This window comes from Caenorhabditis elegans, chromosome V, assembly GCF_000002985.6.
Source record: "Caenorhabditis elegans chromosome V".
NCBI lineage: Eukaryota > Metazoa > Nematoda > Chromadorea > Rhabditida > Rhabditidae > Caenorhabditis > Caenorhabditis elegans.
The window spans coordinates 7,746,801-7,766,703 of NC_003283.11; the positions used below are offsets into that span (position 1 = coordinate 7,746,801).

At 33.8% G+C, this 19,903-nt stretch overlaps 3 protein-coding genes, 2 non-coding genes and 1 pseudogene across 7 annotated transcripts; 4 read left to right on the forward strand and 2 right to left on the reverse strand.

Annotated features, from left to right (window-relative positions):
* The first annotated feature begins 315 nt into the window (after positions 1–315).
* Positions 316–465, forward strand: T05B11.13. Its single transcript, NR_069031.1, has one exon. It is a non-coding gene; the product is annotated as an Unclassified non-coding RNA T05B11.13 (non-coding RNA).
* A 1,597-nt stretch (positions 466–2,062) lies between these two features.
* fbxl-5 (F-box domain-containing protein) lies at positions 2,063–4,568 on the forward strand. Its single transcript, NM_072600.5, has 5 exons — positions 2,063–2,215; positions 2,273–2,563; positions 3,204–3,342; positions 3,668–3,853; positions 4,154–4,568. The coding sequence occupies exons 1-5, from the start codon at positions 2,064–2,066 to the stop codon at positions 4,391–4,393; spliced, it is 1,008 nt and encodes a 335-aa protein (NP_505001.1). The 5' UTR covers position 2,063; the 3' UTR covers positions 4,394–4,568.
* 21ur-10977 lies at positions 3,816–3,836 on the reverse strand. The gene has a single exon (NR_069032.1).
* Positions 4,569–4,966: 398 nt separating the features above from the next.
* gtnt-40 (Glycosyltransferase family 92 protein) lies at positions 4,967–7,857 on the reverse strand. The gene is made up of 7 exons (NM_072601.4): positions 7,370–7,857; positions 6,733–7,017; positions 6,467–6,552; positions 6,236–6,420; positions 5,923–6,173; positions 5,359–5,756; positions 4,967–5,309 (listed from the first exon to the last, which is right to left on the reverse strand). Exons 2-7 carry the CDS (start codon positions 7,015–7,017, stop codon positions 5,144–5,146), a joined length of 1,371 nt encoding a protein of 456 aa, NP_505002.2. The 5' UTR covers positions 7,370–7,857; the 3' UTR covers positions 4,967–5,143.
* Positions 7,858–9,948: 2,091 nt separating this feature from the next.
* Positions 9,949–11,054, forward strand: T05B11.5 (annotated as a pseudogene). The gene is given in 5 exon segments: positions 9,949–10,234; positions 10,477–10,555; positions 10,605–10,739; positions 10,918–10,980; positions 10,983–11,054. Coding segments are annotated over 5 exon segments (635 nt in total).
* A 2,619-nt stretch (positions 11,055–13,673) lies between these two features.
* hint-3 (Adenosine 5'-monophosphoramidase HINT3) lies at positions 13,674–14,833 on the forward strand. Of its 2 annotated transcripts, NM_001269160.3 has the most exons (5): positions 13,674–13,762; positions 13,810–13,900; positions 13,948–14,056; positions 14,227–14,387; positions 14,445–14,814. In NM_001269160.3, the coding sequence occupies exons 1-5, from the start codon at positions 13,689–13,691 to the stop codon at positions 14,610–14,612; spliced, it is 603 nt and encodes a 200-aa protein (NP_001256089.1). In that variant the 5' UTR covers positions 13,674–13,688; the 3' UTR covers positions 14,613–14,814. The 2 variants fall into 2 exon arrangements, with proteins under 2 accessions (NP_001256089.1, NP_001256090.1); NM_001269161.2 differs by lacking the exon at positions 13,674–13,762 and having other exon boundaries at positions 14,445–14,833.
* The last annotated feature ends 5,070 nt before the right edge of the window (positions 14,834–19,903 follow it).

Genomic DNA, 19,903 nt, shown 5'->3' on the forward strand with positions numbered 1-19,903 from the left:
CATCAGCTTACACTTAGTTCACCTAATTATTAGCCTAGATCCGCGAATTTAGTGCAAATCTTAAATTTCATTTCAGCCTAATTTTTCTGCTCAGCTTGCCCACCAATCTAGTTATCAGGGCTGTAAGCCTTTTAGATCAACCTTGAAGATAGATCCTTCTAGATCACTGTCACATTTTTGACAGCTTATGTCGGATAACTGCTCCAGTCATTCAAATTTATCTGCGCTTTGTGTGTCATTCAAAACTTTCAAGTACTTACCGCTATCCTCCTCTATTTCTGCTTTCTCCTTCCTTGCCTTCTCCTCCTTTTTCAAACATATTCATTCTGAAACGCACCGCGGGCACGGAAAAAAACGTCCAGGCATCGCTCATTTTGACGGGGGAGAGAACCTTTTGCTCCGAGAGCCCTACACCGCCATCACCGGAGCTTACATACACACAGATTTTCGGCAGATTGTCACTTTTTTGTGTCCGAGTTGACCTGTCTCGTTCAAATGATTGAAATGTAAATCTCTTTCATATAATGCTCTGTTTTCTAAACTCGTAAGCTTCAATCACTCTTTGAAAAGGACCAGCGTGTCGGTTTGAAGTAGATTGGCAAATTGACAAACGGGTCGAAGTTGAGATATCTGCCAAACTTCTACGAGAAGCTTTTTTTATATTCGGCTAAATCTCTGTCAGATACTCATGACTTCTTCATTTTTCAAATGTTTGCGTCAATTTGCTGGAAATCTTATTTCCAGAATAATTATTAACATTTTGAAATTCTAGTGGCTCACATGTAAATCCCATATGCGCTGATGGCCTACTTAAATGTTTTGAGATTCTGATTCTTTTTTATTTTGATTCTTACGGGCAAGCCGTACTAAATTGGTTTTAAAACGGCATTAAAGGCGCCAAACTATACATTAAAAGTCAAAAGCCCATAACTTGGTTGTTTAGCATATTTCCATCAAAGTTTTAGAGTAAATTTCAAATTGTCTAGCTATATTTCAAGACTATTAGAACTGAAACTTAAAATTTCTAGAAACCGGAACCTAAACTCAGTTTACATTTTTCCCAAATCTCCCAAATCATCTTCCCAAACAGTAAGCTAATTTGTCACATCCGTCCTACTTTTTTTCTTTCACTCATCCTAATCTTACTATGCCATCTAATTTCTCTCTCTCAATAGATTCCATAACTGGTTAAACCAACAGAACCGTCCGTCACCATATTCCCTTATTGACACCCGGGGTGATTTCTTCATCTGCTGACCAGACAAATTGGCACCTTCCGTTACTTTTTTATTCCCAACTGCAACAATATATGATAAGCGGATTGTCATTTCCATGATGTCTTCTGTCCGCAAACATGCACTACGCCAGTCAAACCAGCTGTTTTCTCCCGTGGACCTGCCAATTTGTGCGCCTATTTAAGGGGGATGGCTGATTCGTTTTCAAGTGACGTCTTTTTTGTCCTGCTCCGTATCTTGTCATCATCCCTCTTGTCTTCCTATTCTCATCTGTAAATTTGACATGTTAATTGACACATAATAGTGATGCGTTCATCATCTGTAGCACAATCTTCCCACTTCCGGTATGCCTGTCTTCTCGGATATCTGCGAAGAGACCCAGATTGGTCGACAGGAAAATTTGGTGGGGAGGCGGAGCCTACTTTTAAATCATTTTTCGTCTCGAATCTCTCTGGTTCTTCACACATGTCATTCACCTGTTCCATTCTCTCATCTGAATTTTTTGCATTTCTTGTCACTTTTATTTTCCTGCAAAAAACTTCCGGATTGTCAGTTTGCCAAATTGATATATACTTTCTTTTTTTACAGTTTAGCACGTATTTAGCACAATTTTTGTGATATATGAAACTGTTAATTGAATCGGTCCTTCAGCTACAAAACCCAGGGCAAACTTTTTCGAAAATTTTCTACAGAGTTGGGCCAGCCCACAACATTTTATGAAAACGTACTCTATTTTTTTTAAATTTCTCCTACCCTCGTATTGTTCTTATCCGTATTTTTATCACTAGAACTTTTCCAATTAAAATTGTTACCTTTCAAATTTCCAGAATGGATCTCAGTAGCATGCCTGACGATGTGCTCATCCGCCTTCTGAATACCGCCTCCCCGAATGATGTGGCTCGTGCAAAACGGCTAAACAAACGATTTCATCAAATTGTGGACACTTTTAATCTAGGAAAACCTCGTGTCAAAGAGTTTTGGTGAGTTAGAAAACATCACTTTCTAAACTTTTTCAATGACAGTATTCAATTTTTCAGCGTGGAATCTCGTGTCTCACCAATATCACCTTCAAAAATCGGTCGTCTTCGTCTAGGATCCACGTCGAATGCTCCAAAAAGACGTGTTGTAGTCACGATGAGAAGGGATCGTGGTGTGAAAAGATCAGAGAGAATCGAAGATCCGTCACGCTCAACCTCATCAGAATCCGCGAATTCGTTTGTGCAGGAGAATTTGAGAAAAGTCGAGTTACAGGAGAAGCTTTCCTTTGATGGAGTTACGTTGGACGAAGAGTTTTACAAAATGCTCACAGCGAAGAAGGAGGCGTTGAGGTTGGTTTTTTTTTTGAAATTATAAACTTTTAAAATAAAAAGTATCTAAAAATCCCTGCCTGCCTTTTAGAGCACTTCTTCGCCTGCATCGTTCCACACGAGTTTCTGGTTTTTTTGGCTAGTTGAAAATTCAGAAATTCCATAAACGGCTCACCATTAAGTAAAAACGAGCAAACAACTTCAAATTGAATAGTTCAATATCTGACCAATTTCACTGATCATCTTGCGAATAAGTACAGTAGTTTTGTAAAATAATTTTTAACGGCACATTTTTTTGCTCCAACTATGCTGCAATTTTTTCTTATGTCGTTGGATATATTATGTAGCTCTTTTTGTAATAATATCTTGCAAAAAAAAGTTTCTAAATCACCCGATGACTCTTCAAAAATGCCAAACTGTCCCAAATGTATTACTGTAAACCGTCAGAAGGTAGCCAAACTGTCATTATTTCGTTTCTCTGCCTCCCTTCATTTCTATTGGACAACCCCACAGACACACATCAAAATGTCGAAAATGTCAAACAAGAAAAGTGTGTGCCTAGAGGAGAAGTGGGAGGAAAAAGAAACTGAAATATTATATATACATTTTTGACTTTTTTGACTTTTTGACACGTGTCAACAAGCCAACTTGATCGTTACAGACATGTCACCACGCTGGCGCTGTCACTGTGTCATATCCGACTCTCATGGACACAATTCATGGACTTGCTGTCTCGAATGACCATCAAGCATCTATACATTGATTTCTGCACATTTCATCCGTCATTGATCTCTGACAAGGTAAGGATTTTTTTGCAAAAAAAAAGATCAGATTTTGACAAAGTTTCCTAGAAATTGGGAACACTCGCGTTTGAAAGAACACTCAGAGTTAATTTGTTAACTAATTATTTTTGTTCATTAAATATTTAGAAGTAATAATAATATTCAATTAGTCCATAAGAATTTAATAAACCTTCAATCACGTTATCTCAATTGCCTACCTGCATACCTCATGCAGACCTCAATAGTTCGAAAACCAAAAATATTCATGGATACATTTTTAAACAATATTAGATTGAAGAAGTTGGAGTGATGATGAACCCACCATCATTTGTACAATTTTCAGGTGCTGATGTCTCTAACTCACTTGGAAACAATTCAAATTCAACCAAGATATCCTTGTTTTCTCAACGAAGTTACTGATCAAACACTAATTCACTGGGCTACACGGACAACAGCGCCAAACACAATCCAGTTCAGAAATGGGTGTGCAAGTCGAATAACAGTGGATGGAATTAGGCATTTAATGACTGTAAGTTTAAGATTGTAATATGAAATGGGAGAAGTATTTCTATTTGGACACAAAATGAGAAAGTTTGGCCCCCAATTTGGAGCTTTATGGCTATTTTTTTCCAGGATTTTAACTTTTTAAACTTGACACGTAGCCACAAAAATGTCAACCTCCGCACCGAAAAAGTTTTCGTAATTTGTTTGAAAGGTTGCTTACTTTAGTGTTTCAGAATTAATTCTTGTAGGGAAATTTATCGCTATGGGAAAAAACTCCTTAAATATAGTCTTTAATTATTCCTTTCATTATTTTTCCTGTTTTCAGAGAGCACTCTCGACTGCTTCAACGCCTAACAAAATGGACTTGGATTTCGGACTTCTTCTAGAACCATCACAGTCTGAAACTTCACTCCTCACTTTTATCCTGTGCCCGGGACTTGATTTCAAGGTGACCGACGACTTTCGTTCCCGAAAAATCAGTCTAAGCCGTGGCAAGTTCTGCCTTCAATTTTTCATTCCAGCACCTTTTCCAATTGGTCCACACTCTGTGGCGATATCACCCTAATTTTTTTGTAAAATTGTTTTATGTTAACAAATTTTCTTTTTATTTTGAAATTTCCAGACACTTTCCATTTTGCTTTACGCGGGTTTTATCCGTCACATTTCCGTTATTTCTTTTTTGAATTTTTGATAGTGAATTTATTTATTGAACTCAAAACTATGAAATTTTTTCAAATTGCACTTTGTCTTGCACATTTCGTTCAAACTTTTACAAAAAAGTGTATCACCGGAAATTGGAACCCACAAGTAACAAGATACATAACACATGAAACAACGACAAATCTGCCATCATCAAAAAATTTTTATGATCTAGTAGTTATAAATTGCATGTTAAAATCTAACAGTAAGATTTTATATCTCAATTTACAACTACAGTACTGTAGCTACTGCAGTGTGCGTCATTGTTAGGGAACCCAACATTTTTTAATATTGAAAGCTGAATAATATTCTTTAAAATTTTTTACAATTAATTGGTTAAGAACATAAAAATTTAACATTTTTTAAAAGATACCATGTTATCGTGCATATTCTGCGCAAAAATTCGAAATTTTCAATTGAAATAGTAAAATTTATTCGAATCATTTTTTATTAAACATAATTTTAAATTAACTGTTTTCACAATCAGTGAAATGCTAACGAAGACCAGTAAACTTTGATATTAAAACACGACAAGTGAAAAAATAAACACGTTTTGAGATCAATTGGAACTATACTAAAAAATTATTTATCTAGCACAATAAATTATCCATAATCATCAATCATAGTAATTGTCATAAACGTATTTTGCTCTCCGTTTCACGTTTTCCGTCAGTTTTCCAAGAAATGCACTTGGATAGTCAGTGTCTCGTAGAGCACCAAATTTCAGAGTTGAATTCAGCCATTTTCGTCCCCAATCTCCAAGAGACAGATCACGGTAATGTCTGAAAAAATAGACTTTTGGACAAGTTAATAGTTACAATTGTGCTTTACCTAACAAGTCCTTCTTCCGGATCAACACGAATTTGCACATAATTCGAACCATTCGTCGCAGGGAAAAATTGTGTTACGTAATGAATAAACATGATGAACACTTTCGATGTATCAACAATACATTTTGCAGTATGTCCCGGTGGACCAATTCCACTCGAACTATGCCATCGATGAGTTGGCATCCATTTGTCCAACTGTCGATCACCTTCATATTTTGGTGGCATCAGTTCAGTTTTCATTATCCATTGCTGTCTGAATTGAATACTCGCAATACTTTCATTTTTGACGACCTGGACGTAATCCAAAATTGTTCCCGTATAGTTTGTCATGTAGATTCGTTCGTCTAGATCAGCGAAGATGGTCCATTTTGTCTCTCCGCGGGACCATATTAAGCAGTCCTGAAACATTGGACAGTATCAAAAATTGAAAGTAATCGGTATATTTTTTCTTGAATCTTCTTCCTGTGTGCATGCAAGATCTACTATCACAAATTACTTGGCACAATACTTATGCATGTGACACAACTATTTCTAACTTCTATCATTTCAGAAAAAAAAAACTCACCGCAAGATTAACCATATGCCAATGGTTATCAGCCCGCATATCCCTTTCGATAAGATAGTGTACTTCAACTTCTCCCGTTCTCACATAATCATTAATCACTCTCATATCATATTCGGAAGCATGATGGATATGAAGGTAAAAGTGTTGGACACCTTGTAACTTGAAATGCTCTATCATTTCGATAAACATCAACCATTTTGGTTCATCGCCGTAAATGGATGCAACACACATGGAGAGTTCGTATTTTGGTTCTAAAGTTTACAAAGTTTTTTTTTTTTTTTTCAAATCGTTAAAAATTGTAGATAAAACTCACTTTTCAGCATTCTATCAATAATTGGTAATGGAAAAAAGTCTCCATTCTTTTCGACACTTAACCCAATTTTCTTAGTGCCGTCTCTCTTTTTACAGCTGACAATATACTCTGGATACGTGAGACTTTCAAATGGGATTCCAATTTCGATATTGTTATCATCAAGGTAACGACAGTAGACGCGATGTCTGGAATTATCTGATAGTGAGATATGATCTAAAATTGAAATCTCACCCCATACGTTTCCAAGAAGTTGTTGTAACAGTAATTTCGTGCTCAAATTCATATGCATACAGCGTGCTGATGTTGCTGGCTGTTTTCTGGAATACGTGAAAATTTTGAGGTTTCACACAAATTATTAAAAAAATATTATGCATATGAAAGGGCTGGCTAAAATTGTAGAGCTTTGGTAACCCTTTTTTAATCAGATGTTTTTAAGAAGATTAAAAAAACCATCTTAAAAACAACTGAATCTTCACGAAATTTTAAAAAAAACTTACCGGTCTGTCATTTGTTTTTCTAAACAATTGAAATTGATACCAGTCAAACCGATCGAATCCATCAATAAAATATGATTTGTTTGACAAATCCAGTGTTGATGGCACATTTATTAATTTTTCTGATTTTTCAGCATTTGATTCCAGTTTTCCGCTCGTTGGTGACGATTCCGTGTAGCATGGTGAAATTCGAGAACTTGGAAATAATTCTGGCTTGTTGGTAAATATGTCAAAGACTAATAATAATAATAAAATGATTATTAGTATGAATTGATATATCCTCTGCATCTGAAAGATTTCAAATTAAATTATGCGGTACTTTGAGGTTTAAAAAATGGAACTTTTGAGAAAAAATGAAAATTACATCCTTCCTACGACGAAAATATTGGCACATGCCAGAATTATTTTATTTGATCTGGACTGAGAGTAAAATATCTTCACTGTGAAACAAATATTTTCGCTGCAGAAAAAATGTTTCAAAAGTTTACAAAGTTCAATTTTAAAAGAGAATTAACGATAAAAGCTATAAAAAAACGAAGAAAAAATAAACTTCCACAAGGGAACAAATTTTCAAAAAATTATCAATTTGAAAAAAAATCAAATTCCACATGGCCTCAGAAAACTTTGGCATTTGAATTACCTTTGCTCACATATGACCTCCGCGTGTCCTTTTTTTCGACCTCTGGAGAGCGTGGTAATGTAAGGGTATGATTTTTTCCAAGATTTTCAGAGAGTTAATACGTTTGAAACGCGAAATCTCATTTTTGAAGAGAAAAATTCGAAAAAGTATGGAGATTACACTTTTGTTCTTGAATTAATGAAATTTTTTCGACTAACTCAAAGTCGCAACAAAATGTTTGTCTGAAAATGTTTTATTTACAAAATTTTATTTGGAATTAAACTGACGCGTATAAATATAATTTTGATTAATGATTAGACTTTTTTTTTGTAAAATAGAAGCTACCATTTTTTAAGTAAACCTCAAAAACTTTTCTGGAAAAAAATTAATAAGAAAAAGGGTGTGGTCAAAATAAAATGAATCAGTTTTTAATAAAATACAGAAATGCAGAAAATATGACTACTATTGGAGATTGCGTCAAAAGTTTCCATGACTGATGTAGTTTGATTCAGAACTTTCTGAAATGACAATCATATGGGTGTGTAGCCACAAATATTCAAACATTTATAAATCATAAAATTTGAGGTACTCTTGTAAAATCTGATAAATATACATGAATATAAATATGCACATGAATATATACATGAATATACATGATGATGATTATACATGATCGAGTACAAAAGTATTCCAATTGTTTGTTTTGATCATTTTATTTTAATATAGAAAACTGTGAAAGGTGTGTTTTTTTTCAATTTTCAAAGAATTGTTAAAGTTTGCAAATAAAGAAACGTTCGTGATGTCTCTGGTTTGCTCGGAGTTGCTAAGGAGAAAAAACGGGGAAGGTATAAGATTGAGGAAGTGTTCAAAATATATATTTCATTAAATTCTGTTTTTTTTTAATACTTGTAGTCTGAATTTTGTGAAAATCCTTCAGAAATTAATTAGTTAGTTCTTCTAGAATATATTTCTGCAAAATACCTTTTTAGAGTCAAACTTTTGTAGTAATTATAGTATTTTTAAAACATTGACGATAATTAAATTAATTTAAAACTCGACTCATAAAAGTGAGCTTTAATCCATGGGAACCAATTTTCAAAGAGTCTTCCTGAGCCGATTATATTTTTCGGTAAAAATAAATTTAAGGCAACATGCAATAGATTTTGCTCATAAACCTCATGTTTGCACCTCAAATTAACTATAATAATTTTCTAATTTTTCAGGCATCATTTCAAACTTTTAAGAACAAAATTAAGAACACAATTTAAAAAATAAAAAACAGATACTAGCTTGAACGTGTGTAAAAATAAATACATCAGAAACAGAAAGGTGTGTCTTGAGTGTTATCAGGGTGAGTTCATTTGTATATTTTAAGCTTTTACGACGCCATAAAGCTTTGATGGGAGCAACGTATTTTGCACTGCAAATTTGGAATTGATTTTTCATTGTTTTAGTTCTAAATAAATCTGGTATTTTCAGATAAAAGCAGGAACTACTCTTTGCTAGAAAACTTGATTAAATCAAGCAAACGTTCGAAACTTAAACATGAAGACCTTTGACTGAAACTGAAAATTTTCAACACAATGTTCTTTTTAAAGTTTCCAGGATATTGTTCAATATGAAGATGTTTTCTTTTTTCATGACTCACATCTTAATATGGTTGTGTGAATTTGACTTTCTCTGCAGCCACATAATAAAAGCTGGCCAGTGTGTTTTTGTATGTGGCGTGAACCGTTTTTTTTCATTCAGACAAGGAAGGACAGCTCGATTTTTGAAAAACATTTTATTTGAGTAATGTTGCTTTTTTCCAAGCCACTTCACACAACCATATTAAGATGTGAGTCATGAAAAAAGAAGGCTTGGAAAAAAGCAACATAATGAATTTACACATTTAAAGTTTCAAGTTTTCAATAAATTCTTTATTTTTCTAGAATTAGTAGTAACAAATAGTGCAACTCAACATAGAAACAATTTGAACTGAGCGCAGACCTAGGTCTAATCAGAGCTGCTGTTATCATTGTAAATATGTATACGATGCTCGTGTTATCACATTTTACCTAAAGTTTCAATGATTAATTGCAGAATAGTCTATGTCTAGATACATGTGGTTATGAAACATTATGTACTCAAAAATATTCAGAAATCTTACAGTTCCCGGTGGTAATTACTGACCTTTGTCGATTTTCTGAAATTTGAATAGCCAGAAGGCAACGGACGCCTACACCTCATTAGAAGATGTATTTTTTCCAATGCTCCATTCGAAATGTAAAGTACGGCAAGTGAGGGAGAGATTAAAATTCATTCCTGTGGCGCTAAAATTGCCAAATGTAATAACAAAACTTCTTTAAATGATTTTTGCAATTTTTTATTTCTAGTCAAAAAAAAAGATGTGAAAACTCGGTTTTTATCATTTTTTTTTTTGGAAGTCGTCGCGTTATGATACTTTTGGCGCACCCTGTACTTCTGTTTGCCTAATATCACAAAAACAGTTGGTTAATGTGAATGTAATAACAATAATGACATACATATCCCATGAGATCATCTAATTGTCTACAACACAAAATTTTGGTTCTAACAGATATTATTTCGTTTACTCAAAAATGAATGGCATTGAATGCCGGTTAATTCAAACCACTTTTCACAAAATTTCCACAATTTCATCGATATTTATGAACTTGCTGCTGATCATTCTCGTCGTATTAAGATCTCCGAAAAGCATGAATGAATACAAATACTTGCTCATTGGAGCTTCAATCTTTGAAATATTTTATTCAGTTATTGAATTTGTTACCTCCCCAATTGTTCATTCATTTTACACTGTAGTCATAGTTCTGTCCGATATAAGATGCAAATGGTTATCTAGAGAAATTATGTTGGTATTAATATGTGAGTCAAAAACAAAGTTCTAAAGAATTTTGAAAATATAATTGATTCCGCGTCAATTCTTTCACATGTTCTTTCTCCGTAAATCGTACTTTTACAAATAAATTTAATATGGTAGATCGAGTTTGTTCAGGCTTTTTCTATAAAACAATCAAAAAAATAAACCAGCGAAAGAATAGGCGAGGAATTTTTGTCTCCTTTAGATATAAATTACTGAGCAATTCCAGTTTTACTCATTTTTTCAGCAACGTACTGTGGGTTATTCGGATCCTTTTTGGTAATCTTTGTGGTTTTATTCAAATATAGATACGCTGTAATTAGCCAGTAATTCAATTGTTCAATTCAATCACTTTTAAATAGTTAATTTTTTTAGAACCATTAACTCAACATATTTTACAAAGTGGAGAGTTTTCACGCATTCGTTTATGGTTTTGTTGGGTGGGCTTATTTGGGCATCAATCGGTTATTTTACATTTGGGAGGAGCAACGAGGTTGATGAATTTATCAGGTTTGCAGTTTTGGAAAAATTACACGTATTTTTATGGGACCAACTACTTTATGAAGCCAACAAACTACGAACTGAACAATTGGAAACTAGTATCCAGTTTCAAAAAAATGAAGACCAGTCTGAAAAATAGGCTTTTTATGCCTATTTCCAGTGGCTTCGTAAATTGTGAAATTTTTAGATCCGGCTTACAAAATGAGCTTGGCTTGAGCCCCGAAGATATAGTTTACTTGGCTCCGCATTTTACCTGATTGATGGACAAGACCAGAAAATTATTAACTGGACATGTATCTACGGAATGCTTGGAGTCAGTATGATCTTGGTATTTTTAATTTTAGGCTACATAGTTATTTTTGTATTTTTCCAAATTTTAGAATTCCACTTGCTTTTCCATATTTTTTTATGGAAGAAAATCTTACACGAAAATTAAGAAATTGTCGAAGAATACGAGTATTTCGAAAAATATGAAATCAATACAAAAGCAATTATTCTATGCCCTAGTGGTTCAGTTACTGGTTCCAATTATTTGCCTCCAGTTACCATTGATAATATTGTTAAGTTGTGCGCTCTTCGATGTTAATCTGGGACAATTGTCGGGAATTGATACTTTTTCAATTTCAATATTTCCTGTGTTGGACACTCTTCCAACTATTTGTATAGTCCGCCCTTATCGAGCAGCTGTTATTGGTAAGTGAGATTGAAACTCTTGTATCTAATTGCAATTTTTAGTTGTTTCGTAGTTGAAAACCTGGTATTCGGTTTTGTTTAAGAAAAAGAAATCGAATAAAGTTGTCCAACAACCGGGTTACTGTACTTCTTAAAAGGCTCACACTTTACTACGCAGTTTCGATTTGAAAATAATTTGTTTGTGGCAAAAACGACTATTATACTTTTTGGGTGACAACCTCGGCATTTCTACGAAGAAGCAAAGCAGAAAAATTGAAATTATTCGTGATCCTTAAAACTAATGTTTTGTTATTCTAGGTATCGTCACAAAATGCAAATGGTCTCTGAGCACACAACCGAGTTCGCAAGTTGCTCCATCACATCATTGACAATTCTCTGAAAAATCTCAGGCTTTTTTTTCTGTAAAACAAATTAAAATTTACCGATTTGTTTCCTTTTGTCCACTCTTAATGTTTAAGAACAATTCTGAAAATTGTTTGTTTGCTACGTAGATGCAAAAAGAGAAAATATGGTATTTTTCATCAGGACCGTTTTTGAAAGAATCAAGAAATAAGAGTTCTTCGAAGAAAAAACCGTCCGTGGGTTTCCTGCTGCTTAAATTTAATCGAAACGTAATCTTTGAAAGGTTCTCTATAATTTTGTGCCAGTGAATTTTAAAGAAATGCTAAGCTCCTTGGGAAGATTTTCTTTAAATTTAATTTTAGTAAAGTTGTCCTTATACAGTGTATTTTTTCCACTTGCAAGAGAATCCCTTGTAAATGGGTCTCGCCACACCAAATTAATTTAATGAAATAGTTTGAGTATGCTCCTTCAATTCCTTCAAGCTCTCCTTCTCTCCTTCAAGCTTCAAGTTTACTGTAGAAGTATTATCATTTTTTAGTTTGTTCTGCTAGACTTATCATGATTGAAAATCACATAGTACTGAAAGTCAAAAAAAATCTCTCGCAATATTATTCCAGTTAGATTAAAGGTATCTTCCAAATGGATTTATTTGATTACAGTAATTTTCTAGAACAATTTTTTCAAATTTTACCACGGTCGCTCATATTTTTTGGCTCACGCGTAAACACCAAACAACATGCTCCACAGAGCTCCGTAAATTCCCATCAAACTCAACTTTTACTTGAAACAAGAGACCATGGATCATGATCATCTCATCATATTTTTCTTGTCACATGTCCATGTTATTCTCCATTCTTTTTTCACTCTCTATCTCTATTTTTCCCACTTCTCATCACACAACAACATCAACACAAATTGTTGTGTCCTCTCTTTACTCTCATTCGGCACCCGTCGTTTTTTTGTCTGTGTCTCTCTGCCTGTTTACTACTCTCATTTCTCAATTCGTCTCCAATTTTAATCTCTGTTTCACTCCCAAATCTGTCGCGCTTTTTCGGCTTCAAAAATTTGTACGGAGAGCTCACATTTTGAGACACCAACCAGTTTTCTAGTGTTCCTGAATCAACGAGTCTTTTAGAAATATAACTCTTTTTTTTAACTAAAAATTCAAAATTAATATATAAAATTTTCTTCGAGAAAAAATTCGTTCAGTTTCCATTTCTTTCTTCTCTCGTCACCAACCAAAAATGAGTGCATCTCTCGAAAATTTCTCAAATTTTGTTCGCATTCCATTTCAATTCTCCTTCCGTTGCATACTTTGTGTTCTTTTTGGTTTTTCAAATTTCATTTTCTAAACAATTCCGCGACGAGGTTAAAAGACAAATAACGATGCCGAAAATGAACAAATCCACATTTCGAATGTTTTTCGGGTTCACAGTTAAAATACCAAAGAATCATGTTGTTTCAATTTAGAAATTTTTTTTCAATGTAGAAATAGATTTAATTTCAATAAAAATGATTTTAAACATGTTTTAATTAATAATCTAAATTTTAATTTTAAAAAACAATTTTTGAAGCTGAGTGTGAACTTTTGCGTGGTGGTGTTTGCACTGAATGCATTTAATTTGACGACACAAGTTTTTTGAAATAATTTTCAATAGTTTTTTTAAAATTATTTCTCAGCTGATTTAGATATTTTTTCCTGCAAATTTAAATTCTAAAAATTAGAATAAACTTACGAAATTTATTTTTCATTTAATATGATAGATTTGATAGCAATTTTACCGAATGTTTCATCATTTTTCATTGTTTTCACAGTTGTCAGTGTTAAAATAATTTCTGATAATTTTCATTGACGTGCTGCGATAACACAACTCTTCCCTCCTCTCATTCCATTTCATTCTCTCTCTCATTCCTATTGTCGTCATGATATTCATTGTGATTTCCTACCTTCTTCTATTTTTATTCTCTTATTTTGCGCTCGTCTGGCTCAATTATTGGTTTCTATTTTTTTCGGAGTTTTTCCAAAATTCAACATGTTTTACAGGATGACGTCAATGCATACTTCTGTTAACGGATGCAAGTTTTGTGACATTGTCAAAAATAAAAAAGAATTGCAATTGAAGGAGAATAAAAGTGTGAGAATTTTTTTGCAAAACATCAGAAAAAAAACAATATTATTCAGTGCGTAGTAATCAACGACATAAAGCCGAAGGCAAAAAATCATTACCTTGTGCTCAGCAAACAACACATAGCGAAGCCAACGGATCTCACTGTTGCTGATGTTCCATTATGTAAGTTTTGTTATTAATTCAGAGAAAGTTTTAAAACAGTTTGGAATATTTAAGTTAATTTGCAATTTAGCTTCTTTAATTGAAATTTTCAATTAAACTTGACGCTTAAATACAATTGGAATTTTGAATTAAAATGTACATTTTATCTAAAAAATAATTACCATATTTAGTGGAAGAAATGGAAAAAACCGGACGCGAATTGCTCCGCGAGCATTTGAAAAAGAAAGGCGAAGCAGACACAGTTGAGGATATGCTTCGAATCGGATTTCATCTGCCACCTCTTCTCTCTGTTCATCATCTTCATATGCACATTATCTATCCTATCAGTGATGTAAGAATGAAAATTCATATTCAAAAGATTTTACGGAACAAAAAATGTATTTTTTAGATGGGTCTGATCTCCAGAAAGCTGACATTCCGCCCTGGAAAAGTGTTCAAACCAGCTCGTGAGCTAATCGATCAGCTGAAAGAAGACGCTGGTGTACCGGATCCATTGGAGGGAAATCCAGCTAAGGATGACGTTCACGAGAAAATTCCAGCTCAAGTCATTTCTTAATAATTTCCTGCCTGATTTCTCACCAATTTTGCTTTTGTTTTCCGGGTTCTGCGCACCTTTCCAGTTTTCGTACATGTACACAATGTTTATTTACACCCGAGAGCTTCCCTATTCTGTCCCACTCACACGCCTACTTTTTGCATAAGAGATAATAATTTTTTTGAAATTTTATATTAAAAGAACATGAACGTTTAAAAAATTATTAATTTTAGACAATGCAGATTTAAATATACCTAATCATAATGATGTTCAAGATCCTGGTAAACGGGGAAAAATGGAGCATCGGTAAAGCATATTACAGAATACGTATTTCGAATACTGTAATCTGGATTTTTTCTGGTATTTTAATAGTGTAAGAATCGGAAAAATTGAGAGAAAACAAGAATGGAAAACAAGCGTACATTTCGCGTAGCAAGACCCTTTTCAGCTTTTTCAGAATGAACCAAATGGCTTTTCGGTGGATTCGGAACACTACCTAAGAAATTGGGAGCTTCCATGCTACGTTGGCAAGTTTTCAGGAGTGTATGTATGCCTGATAATGCTTGCCTGATACGCCTATTTTCAATTTAGGCTACTTTCTATAGAAGATATGTATGCATATTTCTCTGTTTGAATTCCCTCCAGGATAAGAAACCACGTCCACTCTTTAATCAATAAGCGTCTTCGAACTCCGATTGGTGCAAAGGTGGGCGGAGCGAATCGCTGATTGGTCCTGCAGTCTTTGTTTTGAAGAAAATTAAAACAGGGAGAGTTGACAATATTGGAAATGTTTTCGTGATTCTTTTGTGATATTTCGAAAAAAAAACTCCAACTTTAAGAAGACATATTCAAGAAAACTTTTGAAAGCAATTGAAGCACATAACAGATGTGGAATTTGGTGATAGGCATAGTACCCGCACCGACAGACATTTTGTGCCTACATGAAAGCCTCTCAATAACAGATGCTTTCCGTCTTCTGTGTACTATATTTAGCCCTCATCTGGATCTGTAATCCCAAGAATCCCTCTGGATAATGCGTGTCGGTTTCACCTATTCAATGAGTCCGTCCCTTTTTTGTTGTGTTGTCTCGTGTGCTCTACATCCGATAAACCAGTCAGTTTGTGAAAATGAATGAAACGACCACGAAATAATTGAAATTCAATTCATCTTCCCTCTTTGCCGCCTTCAGAGGGACTCTTTCTCGAGCCTATTCAAGCGATCACGCTGCGTCTCTCGATTCCATATAGTCTTTCGTCGTGTCATTTACGCAATGTTTCTTTTTGTATTATTAAATTGATTAGTCATTCAGCCTGAAGAAGATGTCGTCTTCTTCATTTTCTCCGCCTTCTTCCTTCCCTCTTTAGGATTACGGTAGCTCTCTCTCTCTTCAAGCTTTAGGCTTCACGATCCTCTCATAATTTCTATTTCTATTAATTTTTTCCACGTCAAAGAATTGAGAAATGAGAATTGACTTTTGTTTTTTTCACCGTTTCGGTTGCAGGGTTGTGAAAAAAAAACGCGAAAAAAAATCTGAAATTTCTGAAAAACGAGGCTGTTTTTGTCGTGGTCATTTGATGATTAACTCCAAAATTTTCAGGCCTCCCGTGGTTTTTTTTGTGACTTCGACAAATTCAGTTCTGATAAGGTATTTTTTGTTACAAATGGAAAAAAAATATGCAGTAACCTTTATTTTTAGGCGCAGACCGGCATTTTCTAGGAGGCATTGAAATAAGTAAAGCTCGGCTAAACTCATCTAAAGGAACATTTTTCTAAACTAAAAAAATATGTCTTCAGGAATATAACAGATCTTTTTAATGATTTTCAAGCTCTATAATAGTTGCTAAAGTGTCTATATAGGCGGCAAAAAATCTTTTCTGTCTACATGCCAAGTTTACCACGAAATTCTGATAGGGACAGGCAGGTACGAAGTAAGCCTGAAGACGTTCCTGTCTAGAATGGGAGCCTTAGCCGTCGCGATTGTGTAATTTGTTTTAAATCGATACATCAATTTTCATAGCTTGAATTCTGAAGTTTCTCAATTTGTCTGGGCTCCAGTATTATCCAGCCCCAGTATTAAAATTTTCAAAAAAAATGAAATATTCCATCTTTATCGCAAATACCTCAGAATCTTATCCCACTTATTTTTAATATTTCTAGACACTAACATTTAATTTTTGAGTTCCAGCCACAGGTGGAATTAAAAGAACACTTTGTCATATATATCATATATGTCATTTCCAGGTTAAAATACGACTTTTGAAGTAGGCATTTCTGTCTTAAACTTTGAGGGTAAAAAACAAAACCAAGAAACACACCTTTTTGAAATCTCGGGTTGATTTCAGTTTTACATTTCCAGTTCTTTTTGACATTTTCATAATTTTCTTCGCACAAATTTTTTCCACACTCATCTTTAACCAATTTGTAGTACAAAATCCCAGCTCAAATTTTTTTATTCGATATTTGTAGATGTTTCGGTATTTTGTACGTTGCCAATATAATTTTTTTCTTCAGAATTCCCTCATAGTTTTACTTCTAAAAATTCTCACACTTACTTATCTTTCAAGTGTGTTTTTTTGCGTTGGTTTCTTGCAAATTTCTTTTTTCTCGCTATTTTGGACTTGCCAGGTGCTCGCGAAAAAATTAAAAATATCCGAGCATTTGGAAAGGAGTATATTATCGATGTTTTATATTAGTTCTAATTTTCTTTAAATTTCTCCTACATCTAATATGAAATCATTATTTCTTCAATTTAATCAGTTACAGGCTGGTTTACTGAATTTAACAATAAGATCAATAATTGACTAGATACGGGTCGTTTTTTGGGGTGTCTATTTTTCAGTTTTCACAATTTCGCTCATTTTTTCTCATTTTTTAATGGAACCTACATCATGGCGCACAGACTTGTTTATTCCGTCCCTTCACCTCGACATCAGAGCTCGTTCATTTAAAATGAGAAGCTTAGGGGCATATATCGGTCTATATATTTACTTACACAACTCTTTTTTTTTTGAGGTTTGCAATATGATGAGTATGCGTCAGAAGTTTTTTCTTGTTTTTTCATCTTTCAAAACCGAGTACTTTTAGGTATTAAGTAAAACTCTAAAAACAAATCAAAATTAATAAAGAAAATTACAGGAAAAGTTATATGCTTTCATGAATGTTGACCTAGATTTCTAGACTGTGTAATAGTGAACGATCAGTGTTGTCAACATTTGTATCACTTTTTAAATTTTAAGATCTAACCCGAATGACTTAGAAAATCCGATGACATTTGACAAACTCATGAAGCTTATCTATTACTGATGACGGTTTGAGATTATTCTAAAGTTAGTATAAATAAAGTGACCTACTTGTTTAGCTGACTTAGTTATTTTCAGACAAACATGTCTTTCAAATCTTTGAAACTTCAGTAAAAATGGGTAAAGTTTTTGTTAATTGTAATAAAAATTGAAATCGCTAAGAAATTAACAAACCAAATCTTCTTTAAAGTGCTTCCTATAAATGTTTTCTACATATATATCGTTTGTCGAAAATAATTACACGTTTAGTCGATAGTCAAAATTCAATAATTTTTACAAATTTCAAATTGGGAACTGTTATCATTATGTCAAGTTATTTTTTCTGTTACTTGAAAAAACAAAAGCCTGAGTGTGAAAATATTTGTAGACGGGAAATATATGACCTTGTGGGATGCACTATAAATATAAGAAATAAGCTAATTTCCGGTGCAATATTATTCGAAAAAGTGTTTGTTATACCTTTTTTTGAGCCGTCTTCCATGTTATGCGGAACACCAGAAGCAATCATCGTTGAGAGTGCTTCTCAACGTAAGAACGAGGAAATGCTTCAGGGTCACGTTCTGTCTCTCCCCGCAGCCGTTTATCCACTTTTCCTCTTATTTTTTTCTACAAATTTTCCAGATTAATTTCATTTTTGCAATAGAGTTGTGAAGTGCAACTTCCGCAATATTCCGTAGACAAGTTATTTTTGGATCTCTAGGTGGGGGACGAGGAGGGACGAATATTTGTAATGTTGATTGTTTTGCGTCTGATGATATCTGAAATGTCTGGCAAGGTGCCGTTGACATTTTGAATAGACAAAAGAAAACAAGGGACGATGGCGCCAGCTCTATTTCCATTTCTTAGTACTTTCTGGAGATCAATAGGATACTGGCTCGTAATTTTTTTCAAATTGGAAACAAAGTATAATATTTATTTGTATTGCCTTCCTTTTCAGATTCCGTTTAAAGTTGACTCTGCTGAATTTTCTTGTGAGCATTTAAAACCGGTTTCCCCCGTACTTCCCAGTTAAGATAATTTAATGTAAAATTAGATTAATCTTTTGACATTATTTATTTTTGATCCCTACTTCAACAAAAGAATTCAAGTTGTGCTGCCCAATAATTTGTATTCTAATTGAGTGTTACAACTTCAAATGCACATAGTCAGTTTGTTTTCCAGTTTCACAATTTTTTCCAAGTAGTTTTCAGTGCGTTCTGCACATTTTGAATTCGGGTTTGATCGAAATTATTTGTCAGCTAATTTTAGAAGTCTTTTCGATACTCTAATTTTGGAGCATTTCAGACTATTATTTCACAATGAAATCAAAGAAGAAAAATTTCAAAATTTTTTCAGTCCACTTCTCGAGCACTAAGAAGTTGCAATCTTAATTTTCCGAACTGAAATTCAAGCACTGAATATCTCGAAAGTCCGCTTTTCCACTTCTTCACTCACCCTCCTCATGCTCTTCTGTTTACAGTTCATAGCATGCTATTGAACCTTTCCTATATGTTTTGTGTTTTTCACTTTTTAGAAGGCTCTTCCGCCGGCGAGGTGGACTGGCGAAGGAAGGTGGAGCGTGCGGGTGTGAGAAGCGCCTCCGTGAAGTGCTCGTCAAACTTTTTAAGGAAATGAACACCGTCTTTTGGAAATGTTTAACTTTTGGCAGTTAACAAAATTATTTTTAATATTACTAGAAATGCTCAAGTTTTCCATTTTATATCGAAATCTCATTTTCCAAGAATACCACTGATTCTGAAGTTCACTGAATAAAATATTCCAATTTGTGTAAACTTCCGGTTTTTCCCATCTCTCTATATAACACTTTATAGTTTTCTTTTAAAAATTTTAATTGGAATGCTCAATTTATATCTTGTTCAATAAAATTTTGAACCTTTGAAGTTTGTTAGCTTTTCCATGGGCTATATCCTTAATTTTCAATCACGCCAAAAAATAATACTTGTATTAAAGTGTACCCCAAGATTTTCAATTAGAAAAATTCCAGGAAAATTTTCCAAGTAGGTTTTTCTCCGG

Excerpts from the sequence above, each read along its gene's own strand:
- hint-3 (NM_001269160.3), top strand. The coding sequence starts at position 13,689 with ATGATATTCATTGTGATTTCCTACCTTCTTCTATTTTTATTCTCTTAT. Across the intron at positions 13,901-13,947 it reads AATTGAAGGAGAATAAAAGT|TGCGTAGTAATCAACGACAT; the intron begins GTGAGAATTTTT and ends AATATTATTCAG. Across the intron at positions 14,388-14,444 it reads TTATCTATCCTATCAGTGAT|ATGGGTCTGATCTCCAGAAA; the intron begins GTAAGAATGAAA and ends TGTATTTTTTAG.
- gtnt-40 (NM_072601.4), bottom strand. The coding sequence starts at position 7,017 with ATGCAGAGGATATATCAATTCATACTAATAATCATTTTATTATTATTA. Across the intron at positions 5,757-5,922 it reads GGCATATGGTTAATCTTGCG|GACTGCTTAATATGGTCCCG; the intron begins GTGAGTTTTTTT and ends CCAATGTTTCAG. Across the intron at positions 5,310-5,358 it reads CCGGAAGAAGGACTTGTTAG|ACATTACCGTGATCTGTCTC; the intron begins GTAAAGCACAAT and ends CTATTTTTTCAG.
- fbxl-5 (NM_072600.5), top strand. The coding sequence starts at position 2,064 with ATGGATCTCAGTAGCATGCCTGACGATGTGCTCATCCGCCTTCTGAAT. Across the intron at positions 2,564-3,203 it reads GCGAAGAAGGAGGCGTTGAG|ACATGTCACCACGCTGGCGC; the intron begins GTTGGTTTTTTT and ends TGATCGTTACAG. Across the intron at positions 3,854-4,153 it reads GAATTAGGCATTTAATGACT|AGAGCACTCTCGACTGCTTC; the intron begins GTAAGTTTAAGA and ends TCCTGTTTTCAG.